This window comes from Megalops cyprinoides, chromosome 14, assembly GCF_013368585.1.
Source record: "Megalops cyprinoides isolate fMegCyp1 chromosome 14, fMegCyp1.pri, whole genome shotgun sequence".
NCBI lineage: Eukaryota > Metazoa > Chordata > Actinopteri > Elopiformes > Megalopidae > Megalops > Megalops cyprinoides.
Genome location: NC_050596.1, coordinates 10,756,774 through 10,774,848, shown reverse-complemented (window position 1 = coordinate 10,774,848; position 18,075 = coordinate 10,756,774). Strand labels below are relative to the sequence as shown.

The 18,075-nt window shown below is 42.3% G+C and overlaps 2 protein-coding genes across 2 annotated transcripts; both read left to right on the top strand.

Moving 5' to 3' along the window:
• Nucleotides 1-5,287: 5,287 nt before the first annotated feature.
• On the top strand, nt 5,288-6,976 carry LOC118789225 (transmembrane protein 272-like). Its single transcript, XM_036545572.1, has 4 exons — nt 5,288-5,353; nt 5,876-5,935; nt 6,084-6,166; nt 6,608-6,976. Exons 1-4 carry the CDS (start codon nt 5,296-5,298, stop codon nt 6,974-6,976), a joined length of 570 nt encoding a protein of 189 aa, XP_036401465.1. The 5' UTR covers nt 5,288-5,295.
• A 1,889-nt stretch (nt 6,977-8,865) lies between these two features.
• Nucleotides 8,866-15,531, top strand: dhrs12 (dehydrogenase/reductase (SDR family) member 12). Its single transcript, XM_036545434.1, has 10 exons — nt 8,866-9,047; nt 9,483-9,616; nt 10,237-10,319; nt 10,625-10,717; nt 11,418-11,499; nt 12,572-12,633; nt 13,390-13,494; nt 13,896-13,986; nt 14,354-14,491; nt 14,810-15,531. The coding sequence occupies exons 1-10, from the start codon at nt 8,992-8,994 to the stop codon at nt 14,920-14,922; spliced, it is 957 nt and encodes a 318-aa protein (XP_036401327.1). The 5' UTR covers nt 8,866-8,991; the 3' UTR covers nt 14,923-15,531.
• The last annotated feature ends 2,544 nt before the right edge of the window (nt 15,532-18,075 follow it).

Here is an 18,075-nt window from a genome sequence, read left to right as displayed (position 1 = left end):
CCCCTCATGGACCAGACCCATTCCACTGGGGCTGCAGGGGTGTGGCCTAACAGCACAATAGATATCAGGCATGTTTGTGGTAGTAATGGGAAACTGAGGCTTATGAAGCCCATAATTGGTGTAGCTGCTGTATGCATCAATTACTGGCTTGTATCAGTCCAACAAAAGACTTTTCTACCCATTTCTGTGAATGATTCATTCAGAATAATGAGACCTGATGGCATATGATGACCCCACCCATTTTGGGGTTCACGGAGCCTCGTTCCTCTGTCACTAACCCCCATTGTCAATGCTTTCAATACCTTGGACATCAACAGGAAGTGCCTAAAAAGTCTCATGAATAGCATTATGGGTAACCCACAGGGATGCTTGAACACAGATTCTGTAGTCTGATGAAGAAATATTTACTTCTTCTCATATTTCATCTTTAGCTCTATTGGGGTTGTCTGGACCTTAACATTAGCTCAGGGCATTATGTCATGGGGTCCAGAAAGGGCCCTAATGGAGTATATTTCCAAGAACATTGACTCTGTGCATGTGTAGGGGAAGCATCTGTGGAAAAAATGCATTCTGCTTTGTGAAAAACTGAACAATGGTTATATAAAACTGGACAATGGTTATATAAAACTGGATATCTTATAGTGGTTATCCCTCTGATTTTGGAGTAGATGTGTAGTCAGATATCTGTCACTCATTGGAATATCGGTGCTCAGAAGCTCACCAAAGAGTGCAACAACACAACAAAAGTTAAAGAAACAAGGTCTTTGTTCAAGTATGCATACATTACCATTATTGAAGGACTGCAAGATTCCTGTTTGTCTTGCCTGAAAACTCATAGATAAGGTGCCCGCCTATGCTCATGAGGAACTGCAGGTTAACCTCTCAGAATAGGGGCTTGAAGGAACAGTTATGTGCCAATTGAAATCAGATTAAGTCATCAAGGCAATGAATGTATTATTAGTAGGCAATTACTCAAGCACAACAATCTCTTCACATCGTGTGTGGGACTTGTGTAGAGTAGACATATCTTATAGGTTCTGTTTACACTGTAACTATTGATTATGTTAAAATATAAACAGCGTTTTCAATAAACTGAAAGTAGAAAAGGTACAAAATGTAGAATTTACTGTGCCAAAATCAGTTGTCTTTTGTTTTGCATCGTAAATGTTAGTCTGTATATTGTCTTTATGTAGTTGACGTGTACGTATCTGTTTGTAAGTAAAAACAGATTGAGTGGAGTCATCGCTGTGACGTCTATGCAGAGTGAGAAGACTGCACAAGGTGGAACCAGACCCACTGAGAGTTGAAACCCTACCTGGTTTATACTCGCTGTCACGCGCTTCCTATTGCTGCAGATTATGCAGCCCTGCAATGTTCACACTTCTGTCGTTTGTGATTTCCAGTATTGCAACAGTTGTGTCCCTTAAAATTCTGTTTATTCCCTTGCCAGTGTCGGAACTCCAAAAGGCTCGATGTTTTCTTTTTTTTCGAAATTTTAGCACAGAGAAACGCTATCCACAATCTAGCAGTGCAGCAAAGTCCCCCTCCTACACACACACACACACACACACACAACACCACGACAGATGCAGATAACGATCCCATTAGCAAAACGAATGAGATGGAGAGAGAGACGGGGAGGAGAGCGAGAGAAAAAGCTTTTTGCTTTAATGGCTCCTTGTGCAGTTGTTAGGTTTGTCGCAGTGTTTCTTTTTTGCTTAGGAGTGCAGGGAGGGTGCAGACTGCGGCGGGTCCACCAGGCTTTCTGGGCCACAACACAAGTACAGACAGCGTGGGAAAATACGAGCGGTACATAGAAGGCCAGCTAAGCCATAGATGCGTGGGTTGGGCCGCAAGCGAAACCGACTGAACTGAAATACCTGTGTCGTCTTAACCTCATCTCAATCGCCGCAGGTCGCTCCTTTCGCCCCCTCTGAACACCAGGACTAACATTTTTTTTAAGTCTGATGTCGGCCCCCTTGGACTGTTGCCCTTGGCATTCCTAAAACTACACACGTGTATGCATATATGCAAATTATACGTTGCAAGTGTTGATTCTGAGATCATAAACAAACTTTTTCAAAAAGGAAAGTAGTAACATGGAATCAAAAGGGATGCAATAACGCAGTCTCTTGGCACTACTACATTTCGAGTTAATGAGCTCTCAGTCCGAGGGGGGAAAAAAGAATTGTGAAGACGAACATTACTGCTGCACAATTTTATTGTCAAATCTATTAGACAGCCTGGAGAGGTGTGCGAGAACGCCTGAACATTTATTGTTGTGAATTATTTCCGTTCATCTGCTGCTATTTATACAGAGAACAATGTGAGCATTTCCCATTCACCAAAGTGAAGAGGCTAGTTACATCCGTAATGAATTAGGGATTACGTAACTTGTTCTTCAGTAATGTGCGGATCAGATACCCATGATACAGTGGCATGGTTCACGTTATTCTGTGGGTGTCAAGTGATTGTGATTCCGTAGTATCGCAAGCGATTATTTTCTAGTGTTATTAACTACAACTTAACAACGAGTGGGAGTGCGTTACATATTACACATTTCAGTGTGCTTGTTTTGTTGTCTGACATTATTGCCATTGTTATTGCTGTCAAGATGCAAACTTGTGGAGCATCGTCTTTCGAACTGAACACGTTTTAATGATCATTATTACTGTGCATAAAGCACAAATCTACGCCACTTAACCTCGTTTCGTCTTTCTTAATAACCACTGAAATGTTTGAGCAAGAAAATCATCAATTCAGCAAAATAGCTTTCTTGCGCATAATTACCAGGGGTAGATGCGCCTTGGCGCCTGCTGCGAGCTTGTGGATGCGCTTGAGTACTGTAAGTCAAAAGTGAGAGGATGGTGACGTTCCTCTGCCTTCATTCAAGCTGCGGAATGTACTATCACTGTAGAAGGTGAGAGAAGTGGTACTGGAAAGCATCTCTCCGTGTCTTCCTCGTGTAGTAGGCTACTGAGCCGGGTTTTTACGCGCCGGAATTTCAGTTAAGGTGTTTTTGGGACTATTTCTTAAAGGTAAGGTTTGAGCATTTTTTTTTATTTGTCAGCAGTACATTTTTAATTCGGGTGTGTGCGTGTTTTACAAGTGCAGTTGTGAACAAAGTCCTGTCGCTTTTCTTTGCGTGCGCGGTGTTTTAATCCTCTTAATTAAATACTTAGTTTGCCTATGACAACTTACATCACCATTCATCCTTTTGTTGGCTTGTTTGTTTGATCGCCTGTAGGCTATATATTTGTCGCGAGTCATGCTGGCCTTTTTGTAAGGTTACGATTTAGCGCACATCAAAAATGCTTTGTTGATCTAGCCGTTCCCATCTCGCTTGGAGTAGATTATAGAGTAGCTGTTTCGGGAACAGGCAACACAAGCCTAATTTGTGCCATTCTTGTCTACTTCTCTAGTGTTAACAAGTATTACCAGTGATTCGAGCTGGCATATGAGTGGAGGACTCCGAAACGTTTAAGGTTTCCGTTTCATTGATATTCCGAGGGACAATCATATTAGATGTAAGTATGTGAGCTGGAACAATTTTGACAGCGTGAACAGAGCTATAGTTTTCCCCTGTCCTCCTATAATTTTCTAAAATACAGTCGAAAATATTATTGGCTCCATTGCACCAGCTTTTATATTATTTAACAGAGTTGGTAAGGTCATACATTCATACACACATGTTGAGAGCATCAAAACGCAACAGATGATTTAACTCACTTTTTCTTGCACAAGAGCAAAATGCAGTCAATGCCGTTAACGTTTTCTTAAGCAGAACATGGATTACATATAAAGATGGGTCATTTATGAAACCAGTTTAGAGCCTGTTCAAATCAAAGCGTTTGAATTACCAAGGGCATCGATTCTTTCTTCTTCATCTTCAGCTTCTTTTGGCTATGCCTCGTGTTTTATATAATTTCTGCTATCACGGTTATTATTTCTTCATGCTGAGAAATAATTATATTCCTCTCAACGGGATTTGCTACACGGTGCTTAATAAAGGTATGCTAAGTGGTCGTGGTCACGACGTGGTCACAGAGAAGCACAAGCGCATCCAAGGTGTCTTGGAGGTGCCTTGTACATCATCCAATCACCTTTCCAAACTATTCAATCGCGCGGCGTAAACAGCAAGTAACGGGAGAATACCCTAATGCATTCTAACTGGTCACGTTGCGGCATTTGCAGTTGAGGCATTTGGCAGTTGGTCGGTTTCTGCAAAAGTCTGGGCTCGAGCACAACCTTTCGCCCTAAGCCGGTCGTTCAGCATGGATTTGACAGGTGTGTGGTAGTCTCTTATGCTGTGGAGCAGTCGTTGCTTCGCAGAAGCTGATGCGGCCGCGGTCACCTCCAGGTGTCCCTGCGGCATTTCGGGATCTTCCCCAGGAGGTGGTGAAACCAGGTTGCCCGTTGGCATTCCAGAGTTGACGCCTTCTTGCTGACTTCAGACCTACTGGCCTCAGACACGACACTATCGACTGGTGCACAAAAATTCTAACAACACTAAATATTCAATATCCAAATGTCCACTTGTGGTTCTTGTTATTTTTTCCAAGTCACAATTTGTGCTGCTTTCCCCGGAGTTTTGTACTCATCTTTCTAAGCTTCGGATCATCACGAATCGACAGCTCACGATTCACGATCATGAACGCATTTGCACATCTGCTTGTTGTTTTCTCATCTGCAGATGAGTTTTCTTCGTCACTCTGTGGCATTCGTGACATTCCTTTACGTCATTCTCTATCCGTATTCATTCAAGCCGTAATGGTATGTATTTGTATTTCAGGTGCAAAAAATGTCATGTTCATTCGTAATGTTATTCTGAAATCACTTCCATGATTGGAAAAAAAATAAAACCTGTTTTAAAGTTCTTTTTTAAAATATGCTTTCCTCACCGTTAGACACAAGTCCACCCACACAGTGAAAACTTTGCTTTTTAAACTGTTGGAACGAACACGCTTGACATTAATGGTAAGGGTGAATCTGAAGCCGCAGAGTGGGAGTACCAGTGAAAGATATGGAGGCACTCATACCACAGACCCTGGACAGACTCTAACCTGTTATTTTTGGAATGTGTGTTTTCTTTATTTCACCTGCTATATGCAGTGTCTGTCTGACTGCTTGCCTACATATGAATAAAGGCATATTTATTCATTTACTTTGTAGACACTTTTGTCCATCATGTTAACATAACCTGTCCATGTATTTATTTTTACATATGAAAAAGACAGGTCCTCCTCAGTGTTGCCTCGTTGATTTCCCTGTAGGTGACCAGCTTAAGGATTCAGGATGACAGCTGGCCTAGAGAAGGCCTGTCACCAATGTCTGTCCCAGATTGCCAGTAATGGTAAGCTGCCCACCTCTCCTGAACAGGAGGGAACCTAATCATAAGAGAACAGCGTGAGAGAAACAGAATCCCTCCACAGAGTAACTGTCTGCCGCTTGGGTTGTATGAGTCTGTGTGGAACAGTGCAGGACTCTGGAGACTGAAAGAGAAGGTTGTAGAACTGTCTGGGACTGAGTGAGACTCTCAAACTGTGTGAGGCTTGTGGGACTCTGTGAGACGGTGTGGGAATATCCTGGACCCTGTTAGATTCAGTGGCACTGTGCTGGACTGTGTGAGACCATGTCAGACTGTGTGAGACTATGTGGGGCTCTGTAAAACTGTGTGTGACTGTGCTAAACTCTCTCAGACCGTTTGAGAACATTCAGGGCTGTGTGAGACTGTATTTTCCCCTATTGCAATGAAGCCAAAGCATGAATAATGTACAAACATTGACATTTTGACAGCCGGTCAGTATTGAGGATTCTATAAGTCACTATTAATTATTAAAATGTAATATTCTTGCCTTGAATTTCTGTTTTACAGCTTGTTTTGTGTTTGGACTGTTTGCCTTCCTGGCTGTGCCTCTCACTATGGCCTATGTGGGTAAGAGAACATACATCACTGTGCATTGTTGTGTGTGTTTATTTGTACTGATGGTGCTCATACACATTCATATTGAACTACTTATGTTCACAGAACACTGTCTTCATTATTAGAGGACCTGCCATTAACATAAACTTCATAATTTCAGGAATAAAGACATTAGATGACTGCCCAGTTCAGCCCATGATCCCACTGTACCTGCTTGTGGGAGGGGTTGTTGGCAGTGTAAAGGTAATTACTTCATTGCCTTTCCACCACGAGGTTTATTAACCTTCATATAGGACTCAAAGTGTCCTCAGAACCGGAGCAATATACTGACGTCTGGTGGTGAACAGCATAACTATGGTTTGTGGCACAAAGGCGCATGAGCTATTCAGCCTATGCCCATGTCTGGATTCTAGAATATTATTCATTATTTGTTTATTTTATTTACTTGATTATTGTCATTGGGATTCAGTTTGCCAATATTTCCAGCGTGCAGATAATACTATAACACTAACTGTTACTACCATGATTATTATTATGATTATTACCATCAATCTAGGGTGAATATGATCAAGTATACACAGAGCATGATTAAGTCACATGACAATGTTATGCTGTTGTCATTTTCTGCGTTGCGATAAAAATGTCCTTGCAATGTTGTGAGAACGCACCTTCATCTCTTTGCAGGTGACTCTCCTCCTGTATGACACCACGAGGATGAGGTCCCTCCTCTCCAAGTCAGTCGTCATCGGCGACGACGACGAAGACGAGTACCCGTGGCGGCAGAACGCCCACAAGTACCACGTCCACATCGTGCTCAGCGCCTTCCTCTTCGTCTGGTTCATCCTGGGCAACTACTGGGTGTTCTCCGTCTACACGCCCAACTTCATCGTGCCCTTCCACCGGCCGCAGGACTACTGTCGCAAGTCCCTGTACGTGTTTGCCGTGTTCGTCCTGGTGCTCAGCCACTCGGTGCTGGTGCTGCTGCTTTGCTGCTCCGTCTGCCTGCACGTCTGCTCCCGCACCAGCAGCAGGAACGACTACGACGACGACTGACGCGTCACATTGTCCCTACTGCTGTCGCGTTGTTGGTTGGGGGGTGAATGTAATGGGTTTGCAGTCCACATTGTTTTAGACTGAATAGCTGATTGTCCAGATTGTGTTTCCATATAGAGGTGGGACTCCCGTAGGCTGTCTGTTACTCTCCCCTCCTCTTTGATCTGTGACAATAAAATATTTCCCAGCTAATCCACAACATTGTCAAAACAATTGAGCTGAAAATTGCTCAAATCAGAGGAACATTGCAAGAACCTCATGCAAGGTACCATGCTGTGCATTTTGACGTTAGCATGCTATGAAGCCATAATTAACACAAGGAAATTTTGACGGCAATAACAACAAAAGCAGCTAATTTCCTGATGTTTTCCACACTTAATAAGGGCTTTTTAGATGGCAAAAGATTAATTTTATCAGAGCACAACAGTGTAGCATGTGGCATAATTGTGCAGCATGACTAGAGAGTGATTTGAAGTTTTACTTCAGATATCAGAAGTTATTCTTTATAAACGCTTACTACTGTATACAGCAGTGGTTCTCAACCTGTTGGCCAAGGTGAGCCTCACCCAAAAAAATCACTCATGTGACAAAGCACTTTGTCCTCCTCTAACCAGGTTCAGTGTTGGGTAGCCATCTTTCCCCTTCACAGGTCACATGGGCTGCAGCTACCACCTGATTGGCCTGCAGGCTGAGACCCATAGCTCCTTCCTGTTAGCCACTGAAAAGACACTTTACATATCAGTTCAGTAACTTCCTTTTAGGATAAATTTTTGTGAATGTATTTGGTATGCAAATGTGTGAAATTGTTGCATGTTAACTTTTTTTGCATTTGATGTTTTCATGATTGTTTTCAGATACTTAGTTAATTAGCTCCCTTTTGTTGATGTTTATAGGAGCGCATATTTGATTGTGCTCCTTTGGTTATTTAAAGTGGAATGTAAGCTCAATATTCAGAGAAGCTTTTGTTTTTATGATCCTGTTTGCTTCATACAGCTGTTACAGTTTTGCCACTGAGTAACATACTACCATGTTAAAGGTCTGATGCATGGGGCTTAATTAAAAATGTGTAACTGTTGCCTTACTGGTTGATAGATGGCACTTAATGTGTGTGAATTAATTATTTGTTTTAATTGCAGTGAACTTCCAGCCTTACTGAATTTTACCAGATTTTGTAGTTTTTTAATGCTATTGTTTTGCTCTGTACTGACTATGAAATTGTTTTTTTTATATATATATATATTCAGCACCTGCACATCGTAGTTTATTGGCAACACATCAGTGTTTATTGACAAGTTTTTTTTTTCAGTACTCATGTGTTTATTTATTGATTGTTAGTGGCTTGCATTGATTTTTTATACTAATGGAAGTATGTATCTGTTGGTGTAGGCATCATTTTCAATAATGTATTTGCAATTATCAAAATAAAAAAATAAAAATATACAGTATATGCCTTTGTTTTTCTCAAATGCATTCATGACATGTGGAAAGTAAATGACTAAATTATTTCATTTTGTGTAAATCCATCAGGCAAATTCACAAGCTTGTCCATATTAAACTGGTGTGTGTTTCTGTTCTGTAAAGCAGATCAAAATTTTACATCAAAACAGTTGTTTGTGTTGTTATTAGTGTTTGCAATTCCACACACTTTGTCCATGTGTGTTACGCGCAAAGTTGATAAGTGTTTTATGTAAATCCTCCTCATATTCACTGCATATGCAGTTAATATAAAATAATAAAGATAACCATGTACTTTTAGGCTGTCATCAGTCCAGAATGCTACCTCGATCCAACGAGAAACTCCAGGCCACCGGCAGCAACGGTTAGTTCCGCGTGTCCCAGTGTGCACGTCGGTCCATAGTAAACAACGCACCACGTGATAGGGACGCGGTTATTCAATCAGTGGAAGTTATGAAACAGAAAGGTGTGTCACGTCTAAATGACAGCGTTTATCTTCAGATCCTAAGAAGTCGTGTACCTGTAGGCATTTGTGTTTTCGAAGAAAGAAGAAACCGAGGATGTCACTTTACAGAAACGCTGTGTGGTTGGTAAAAGGACTTCAAGAATACACGAAGTGAGTTGCTAGCCTGGCTACACTAGCGTTACACAAGACTAGCGCTACAGTTGTCATGGGCAAACGGTCTGTTTGTCTAGCTAACGTTAGCTGTATGACGATAACTAATTGTTTTTCAGATTGTTGTAAGCTTGAGCTTTTATTCTTATAATATGTTTGTTCGTTTATGAGTTAGCACATTTGATGTGTGTGTACTGTGTGCAGCCTTTCACCCTTAACTAAAGATTACCAATCTTCTTTGTTTTTAGCTATAATCTTTGGGACTTCACATTCTTTCGTAAATGGGTTTAGCTTGCAATTTACAGGAACTTTTTAAAATTTTATAACTATTTTTTAATTTCAAACTTATCGGAACAGCTAACGAGCTGTCTTAGTAACTATCTCGCTAGCACACAATAATAAGGAATGAAAAATTGGATAAATTGTCTTTCACAGAGCGGGATATGAAGCTGCAGCGAAGCGTTTTGTCGCTGCAGATCTGGATGTGAATCTGAGCGGCAGGTCCTTCATGATTACGGGAGCTAACAGCGGCATCGGGAAAGCTGCAGCATTGGAAATAGCAAAACGTGGTAAGTGAGAAACGGTGATAGACATAGCTATTAGCTACTGCGCTAGTGTGGTATTCCGCAAGATTGCATCACTGGTATCACGTAATTGTAGCAAAACAAACGCTTGTGAACAAGCCTCAGAACTTTTTATTATTTGAAAGTATGTATCCTATCTACCAGCACATGCCTTAAGTGCAGTTGCAATTTAACATATTGAACTAGTTGTTGATTAACAATAATGTGAATATGCATGGAGAACCGTTGAGCAGTGCGTGACAGGCCTTCAGATCTTTAGATTATAGTGTTGAGTGGGGCACAACAGCCCTCGAAATGTAATTATCTTAATTACTGACTAATGCCTTATTAAAATGTTATTGACAGTTAGTGTGATGCCTGTCCCAATGTAGGCATTATTCACCCCTTCAGAATCACTTTTGAACATGCACTGCAAAACTATAAAAAAGCTGTTTTTAACTTATTATTTTTAGTGAAATGTAAGGAAGGATACAAATGCATTTGGAGGCCACTGTATACAGTATATAATCTCGAGGAGGTAGTCAGTGAGCCTGATATAGCACCATGTTTAGTGTTGTGCATTTGTGTGTGTGTGTGTGTGTGTGTGTGTGTGTGGCTGTCTGCAGGTGGGACAGTGCATCTAGTCTGCCGAAACAAGGACAGGGCCGAGGCAGCCAAGGCGGACATTGTGGAGCAGAGTAAAAATGAGGTAAAAACTCTCAGTCATCCACGGCTTGGCCTGAAAGTGACTGCCATGCACTTTTTGATCACAGAAAGAAGCAGGTTATCACTATGATTGGTTGTAAAGTGTGAGTCAGCACAGGAAATCCATGAATAAATCCATATATAAAATCCATATATAACTAACAAACTTGCAGTCATGTGATGTGTGTAGTATTATAGAACTTCAGCGAAGTGGAGTGGTTGCAATTCCAGCACTCTTTTTTTCTACCGCAGGCTATGAAAGGGACTTTTTCAGTTGCGCATCACCCTGTCCCTCTCTCTGTCCCCCAGGATGTCCACATTCACCTGCTGGACATGTCGAGTCCCAGGCATGTGTGGGAGTTTGCAGAGAGCTTCCAGCAGAACAACAGCTTGCACGTGCTGGTAGGCTTGGGCTGAGTCATATCCTGGGCTGCTCTTTTGCAGAAAGTTCGGTGGCTCAGACTTACTGCATTTGCACATCAAACGTAGCATTCTGTCATGTAGACCTAGTCAGATTTAGACCTCTCCCTTTGTACCTAGTGCGGTTTTGCACATGCGCACAGGTGAGGAACCATTTTACAAGGGCTGTAAGGAAAAACAGAACATGGTCTGACACTGTTGCTCATTCAACTTGAATGGATGACACTTCTATCCTCATATGCTGGAAGTCACTCTTGAAAAGAGTGTCTACTAAATGAATGTAATGTAATGTAATCTTAAATAGCACTGTATGCTTATAAAACAGAATATCCTGTGAGTGTGTGCATTTAATCCCACATATAGTTCGGTTCACATTGAATCGGAAAATTCCTAAACAAAGTTCAGTGCTTCAGATTTAGGGCTTTCACGCATCAAACTAAGTATTTTGTCGTGTAGACCTAGTCATATTCAGACCTCTGCCACTTTGGGCTGGGCTGTTAGGAAAAACAAAATATATTAAAAGAGCACTGTTTGCATATGAAACAGAGTATCCTGAGAGTGGATATGATTACTACCATATGTAATTCATCTAGTTCATTGAATCTGAGAACCCAAGTCCAAAACACTTCTCTGACACGCGGCATATTGTGTACACTGAAGCTGCCACGTTTTGTTCTTCCAGATCAACAATGCCGGGTGCATGGTGAACAAGAGGGAGGTCACAGAAGATGGCCTGGAGAAGAACTTCGCGACAAACACTCTGGGTGAGAGGACAGAAAGCGTCACACTCAATGCCATCCTCACTCAGAGAACCAGAGAAAACCCCTCTTCAGGGCCTCAAGAGTATACAGTCCTGGTGTTACATCAGTGTGATCTGTCTGTCGAGAGCAGCATCTCACCAGAGTTGTGTTTTGGCTAACTGCAAAACTTCAGGTCGGACAAAGTTGTCTATAAGTACTCCATAGGCATCTGCCTGCGGTGCCAGTCTTCACACTCGGCCTGAGTGCTGCATAGGACCGTCCTCATGCACTGACTAGCTATATTATTTCTCACATCTAGTGATCAGCCTACTAACTTCAAGGTGCACAGCTGGATTCTGAATAATGGAATGAGAGGATGATTTGGTGGAAATGCTGGAGGAAATACGTGCCCTCTGTAATAAGAAAGCCAAAGAATATTCTCAGTGTATTTTCCAAACAGTGTCAAAAACAAAGACAATCAGCATTTACTTTCAACTATCACTTGCAAAAATTAAGCCAGCCATTTCATGATTCTGCACTGACTTCATTGGTGGATATTACTGTTATTGACAGCTGGATTTTGGTTACCCTCCCTTTCTGGTTGCTTGCTGTGATCATTGATTTAAAGTGCTCAGCAGTGCTCTGAGCAGCTGAGGGAGAGCAAAACTAATCAGACTGACATGTGTGTTTTATGCTCTGAGCAGCTCTGATCCGCTCACAAGGCCTGAGACTTCCTTCACCTACAAATGTCCTGCAGCACTGAGCCCTGCCTAGCCAGTAACTCAAGGGCCTGCCATCACGTAATCAGACTGTCAAGACATTTGAAACCCTGGTTGATTGACAATATATGCGTTGTTGGAGAAGTTCTTATCAATGGTTTGTTGTGCTTGCTGCCAGTCATTCAGATTAAAACACTCTCCAGCATGGACTCATATGTGACGGCTGATTCAAAATAAAACAAGCAGAATTATCCCATTCGGTGCAGGCCGGCACCTTTCATGTTTCCAATAACTGATGAGTAATTTGCACCTTTAGCCAAAGGTCACTGCCTTCCTCTGCACTTCTCTGATTTTCCACCTGTCGTCCTCTCCTCCAGGCACGTACATTCTGACCACAGCCCTGATACCAGCTCTGAAGAAATCACAGGACCCTAGAGTGGTGAGTGCCGTGTGTAAAAAGAATTTCTGTTCAGATTCATTAGGGTGCAAACTGTCAGCAAATTCTGTGGAATACCTTTTTGCAAAACCGTTACTATGATGGTGTGGCTTATTCTCTTTGCATGGGGAAAAAAAAAAAACAAGAAACCACTTCAGAGTATCTTCCACAGTTTCAGCTTCCAAAAATATCTGGTCACATTTTACAGGAAGGGTAGTTTCATAAGGCCTTGATAAAGCATACATAACACATGCATGAATGCAGCACCAGTACTTTATGCAAGGAGTGCTTAACATAGCATGTGCTCAACATTACAGCCGGCACAGGACATTTCAAAACGAGCTCAGACAGAGAACATGGTGTGTCACTCTATGACAGAACTCTTACAGCATAAACAAATCCAGTGAGCTATCTGAGAATAGTGACGCACTGAGCACTTGTCCTGACTAATGGAGAGAAGCAGGGTGCAGATGAACAGCAATGCTTCAGAAACTCCATTCATCATTGGCAGAAGTGGCTGTCAGGATGCGGAGGCGTCTCTGTAGTCAACGTCATTATATCGGGGTCAGCTGTGGTCAAAGCGCTGTTTGTGCATACAACAGTGGCTCTATTACTGATCTCTGAATAGCTGATCAGAAACATGTGGCTCTGGGAAGCAGAGAAACTCCTCCATTTAAGGACCAGTAGAGAGAGCTGTCAGCTGTCACCTGTCAGAGAGGGTGAACGAGGTCATTGTTGACGGTGCTGTCACTCCTTCAGGTGACAGTGTCCTCCGGTGGCATGCTGGTGCAGAAGCTGAATGTGGACGACCTGCAGCTTGAGAAGGGCGCCTTCGATGGAACCATGGCCTACGCTCAGAACAAAGTGAGAACATGTGGAGAATGCCTGTTGCTGTGTATTGTCATGTTGCTGGATTATGTTTTGGTGTGTGTCATCCAGCCGTGCCGTGTTGTAATGTCATAAGATCATGTGTGCTTTTAATTAATGTGTTTATTTATGTGTTTTTTTTTTATGTGTATTGTCTGATTATGTGTTCTATAATTTCGTATTGTCTGCTGTCTGCCGACTGATTGTGTGTTGCAGTGTATTACTGTCTAACTGATGTTGTCTACTGTTGTCTGATCGTGCTTTGTTGTGTACGATTGTCAATGTGTAGATGTATATTATACTCAAAACTGTGTTGCTCTATACTGGCTGTGTGCTGTTGTCTGATGGTGTGTTGCTCCTGATTGTCGTTTTGATTGTGTGCTTTTGTGTTGTGGCAGAGGCAGCAAGTGATTCTGACAGAGCGGTGGGCTGCCCAGCACAAAGAGATCCACTTCTCCTCCATGCACCCAGGCTGGGCTGACACACCAGGTACCCCCCCCCCCCCCCCCAAATGGCATACCACATTTGAAGCAATTTCTTCCTTGTTTATCATGAGGCAGTAGTAATATTATCGCCTTTTTACATTTAAATGTAAAAACTCTTTAGCATTCCGTGCTCTTGTGCTCTCCTAGATACACCACCATCAGAGACACAAACATAATGTAAAGCTAGTATAGTAGGTGCCAACAAAAATGTTTCACAGATCTGTTAAACAGTGAAGTGTCTCTTCTGTGACCTGATTGGCTGATGGATTGTAATGTAATGTAGTGTAATGTTTGTAGTGGTGCTTCCATGCCTGAGTTCTGTGAGAATCTTATTTGCTGATGGATTTTGTCGCATGAATGCGTGTCTCTAGCGGTGCGGTCCTCCATGCCGGACTTCTATGAGAAGATGAAGAACAAACTCCGGACGGAGGCACAGGGGGCCGACACAGTGCTGTGGCTTGCTGTATCTGCAGCAGCCATCCAACAGCCCAGCGGACTCTTCTTCCAGGGTGAGACGCCTTGCTGGAATGGTCGATTCAGGGGTCGAGGGTCTGAGGTTACAGAGGCATTGGCCCAACAGCCTGGCAGTCTGCTGGCAGAAAGGGAGGGAAATGGTTCCACGGTCTTGAGACGTGTTCATATCGAATGGTGATCATCGATGATGTGGATCTGATGACCGCTTATACATCAGCCTTGTGCTGTGTTAGAGCTAAGGCAGGGACCTGGAGTCCTTTACAGAACAGCAGTCAGTCTGGGGATAGTGATGGCCTATTATCATGTATAGTCAGCTGACCTCTCGCCCCATCTTCTCTCCCACAATTCCTCAGACCGAAAGGCCGTGGCCACACATCTTCCACTGGCCTCCACGCGCTCCACCCCTGCGGATGAAGACCGGCTACAGGAGGCACTGGAGCAGCTGGCCCACAAGTTCAAACCCTGAACCCTGCTGTCAGAGGATCAGCTGACCAATCAGTCCAGATAAACGCCGTGAGAAATCAACATCATGTATGCAGAGCCTTTCTATTGATCAAGTTTGTATTTTATATTAAGCCTGTTTGTAAGTCCAGAATGCAATTTGCATATTGTAAGTGTTTCGTGAGCATTATCGAAACACACTCATTCCAAAAGCTTTTGCCAAGGATTCTGGGATGCTCCCCAGTTTTTACCTCAGTGGAATGCTTCTCTAAGCCCCCAGAGTGGAGACCATGTGACATCTTTAGAGCTCAGTGCAGGTGGTCATATGACACTGACAGAGATTAGTGCAGGGGATTATGTGACACTGTCAGGGATACTGATCCGGTGACCACTTTTCGAATGTTTGCAATTTATACAGTATATTACTTTGGGAAAACGAAACCGTTTCAACACCCTTAGGAAGAACAAAATGCAATGGTTTGCATGTTTTTTTTTTGTGGCACTGAATTGTCATTCCCTCACCCAGTGAAGGACAGACTCAGTGACAGAAGTGAAAAGTCAGATGTACTTTGATCAGGGTTGGCGTGAAGGAGGATTCACCCTACTACATGTGGGTGCATGACCCAGGATTTGCTTATGGAAAACACACCTGGTCTCCTAAATCAGAATGATCAATGAGAGAGAGAGATGTATATTTTGCTTCGGTTTACAGTTAATAATGACAGACTGATTCAACACTAACTGTACGTCATAAACGACTACACTTATGATTCTGTGATTTGCCTATGATGAAATAACATGGTGCTTATTTTGTTAAAGGTTGTTTGTTTTTAGCTGGTATTTTTATCTAATTATAATGCTGTGCACTCAACAAACTGTACTCAACTGTACACAAATAAAAAAAACTAAAGACATTTGTCTTGCCTATCTCTGACATCAGTACTGAGAGGAAAAAAGAGAAAAACACAAATTTTCCTTAAAGTAGCTTTTATTTGACTGCTTGTTCCAGAGCTTACAGATGAAGCCACCAAAATTACATCAAATCTCCGTTTCTGTCCTTGTCCGAAGAGACACTGGGAACACCACTTTTCTACTGTAAGCATGATCAACAAGTCATCTTTTCCAACCGGGTTTGAGTTTTTGCCTTGAAAAGTCATAAGACAACAATGGACAAAATGATGACAATCTGTAGGCAAAAAATACACAACAGTAAAACCCACCTCTGGTCCTGCTGTGGCTGTAGGAGGACAACAGAAGGCCAGGCGGCAATTTATGGTCAACAGTCACTGCTCACTATTGAACAAACCACACTGAAATGATCAACCAATATAAAAAAAAATACACTCTATGTATTTAAAAGGTTTACACCACCTTAAAATGTACTTAAAACTGAGGTATGTTTAGACAAATGAGTATTGTTCATGGAATATTCGTGAAACTCGTGCCATCTTACTTTTCCCCACAATTCTGTTTAGAAACCTTCATATACAATTATTTAGAACATGAAACAGCTCAGTTAAAAAGATTAATGCCACAAAAACCAGGCATTAATTAAACCTCTTTCAGCAGAGAAAGGGAATGTGGAATGCTATCTTTTAGCTGCTTAATGCCAAATCTGTTAAACACAAACCCAAATACAAGCAGCACAAATGTAAATGAACCAGTTACATTAACAGACGTATCCAAATTTTCCAGATTAGCACCAGATGACTGAACAAAAAGGATGTGATATTTATGACTGCTCATAAGCAGCTATCCACTGCTGACAGACTGTGGGCCTAGATACAGCTTAACCGTAACGTGCTTTGTCCTTAACTTTGAAAAATGAATTTCAGGTTGGGTCATATTTTTACTGTTCTTAACACAACCTTTTCTTTCATTTCAATGAGAGCCCACAAAATAATCCACAAAATTAAAAATTGCATCTCTTGCTTGCAAATATTGCTCTAAAACAAAGCGCACTGCGGTTAGACTGAACCTGCCCCACAGGATCTCACACACTCTCATTTAATATTCAAACCCAATTTAACAGTAAAACAACCCTGTAAATATGAGAGCCTGCTTAATGTCCCTATGCCTGTGTGCAAAGCAGCCAGGATATTAACTCTATTCATCTGCAGGAGTGGACAAAGGAGGCTCTTATCATTGGTTTCACAATGCAAAATGACTGCATTCAAATGCAGTCTAGCCTTAATGGCCCACTGCGCCACACATTATTATTTCATGAATGTCAGCTCACTGGCCCAGGCACTCTGCCAGTAATGTCAGCCGTGAACAGTACGCATCCTTACAACCTTTTTTAAAAAATAAAAAAACAACAACAGTGTACTGCATCTACCAAATGCCATCCAACACAAACAGGTGTTTTTTTCGACCACAATTCGGGTTACCCTTGTTTAAGTTGTCCAGTTGGTGCAGCGAAAGTCTGTTACACGGCCCCTAAAGGGTTCATCCGCAGCGGTTCATTCACGGCAGACACTCTTGAGGCTTTGTATGTCCGAGCCAGAAACATGAATTCTCCTTTAGTGGTCAATAGGTTGGTCTGAGGCAACCAATGGATTTCCACCCTGGTAGAGTGCAAATGGGGAAGAGACGCCACAGAAATTGTGCCAAGCTGGGAGATCAGAGTCCCGCGCAGCAATAGCTGCGGTGCAGAAACCACCCCTGGGTATAATGGGATGAACTGAATGCGCCTGCATTTTTTAAAATTCATCGCAGCTGTAATTTTTGGCCTGCCCGTTGCTGTGGAGCAGATGTAAGCTAAATGTGTAAATACCCATTCAGGTTCATTCCCATGCACAGTAGCCAATGTGAAAAAATAAACAGGAGCACAGTTTTCGGAAGGCACGCACACACCCATGCTAATACATGCTACAGAAATGTTCCTATGCTACATTACACACTAGGACAAACATTAGGAGAACGTCTCCTGCTAGCCAGGACTGCTGATCTGCTCAGACAAGGGCTGTGCACAATCATTTAAAAAAAAACTAAATACAAGAGGACCTACTTTTCCACGACCAAAAATACCCAGGGCTCACTAATAAGTGAAGGATATGCATGCATAACATACAAATATTTCAGTTATCACAGTGCCTGGAATGGTATGAACAGTGTTGCGACAATGTTACAGTGCCAACAGATACATGCTGTCTTCAGGCAAAGGGTTGTGCAACTT

Excerpts from the sequence above, each read along its gene's own strand:
- LOC118789225 (XM_036545572.1), top strand. The coding sequence starts at position 5,296 with ATGACAGCTGGCCTAGAGAAGGCCTGTCACCAATGTCTGTCCCAGATT. Across the intron at positions 5,354-5,875 it reads GTCCCAGATTGCCAGTAATG|CTTGTTTTGTGTTTGGACTG; the intron begins GTAAGCTGCCCA and ends TCTGTTTTACAG. Across the intron at positions 5,936-6,083 it reads TCTCACTATGGCCTATGTGG|GAATAAAGACATTAGATGAC; the intron begins GTAAGAGAACAT and ends TCATAATTTCAG.
- dhrs12 (XM_036545434.1), top strand. The coding sequence starts at position 8,992 with ATGTCACTTTACAGAAACGCTGTGTGGTTGGTAAAAGGACTTCAAGAA. Across the intron at positions 9,617-10,236 it reads ATTGGAAATAGCAAAACGTG|GTGGGACAGTGCATCTAGTC; the intron begins GTAAGTGAGAAA and ends GGCTGTCTGCAG. Across the intron at positions 10,718-11,417 it reads ACAACAGCTTGCACGTGCTG|ATCAACAATGCCGGGTGCAT; the intron begins GTAGGCTTGGGC and ends TTGTTCTTCCAG.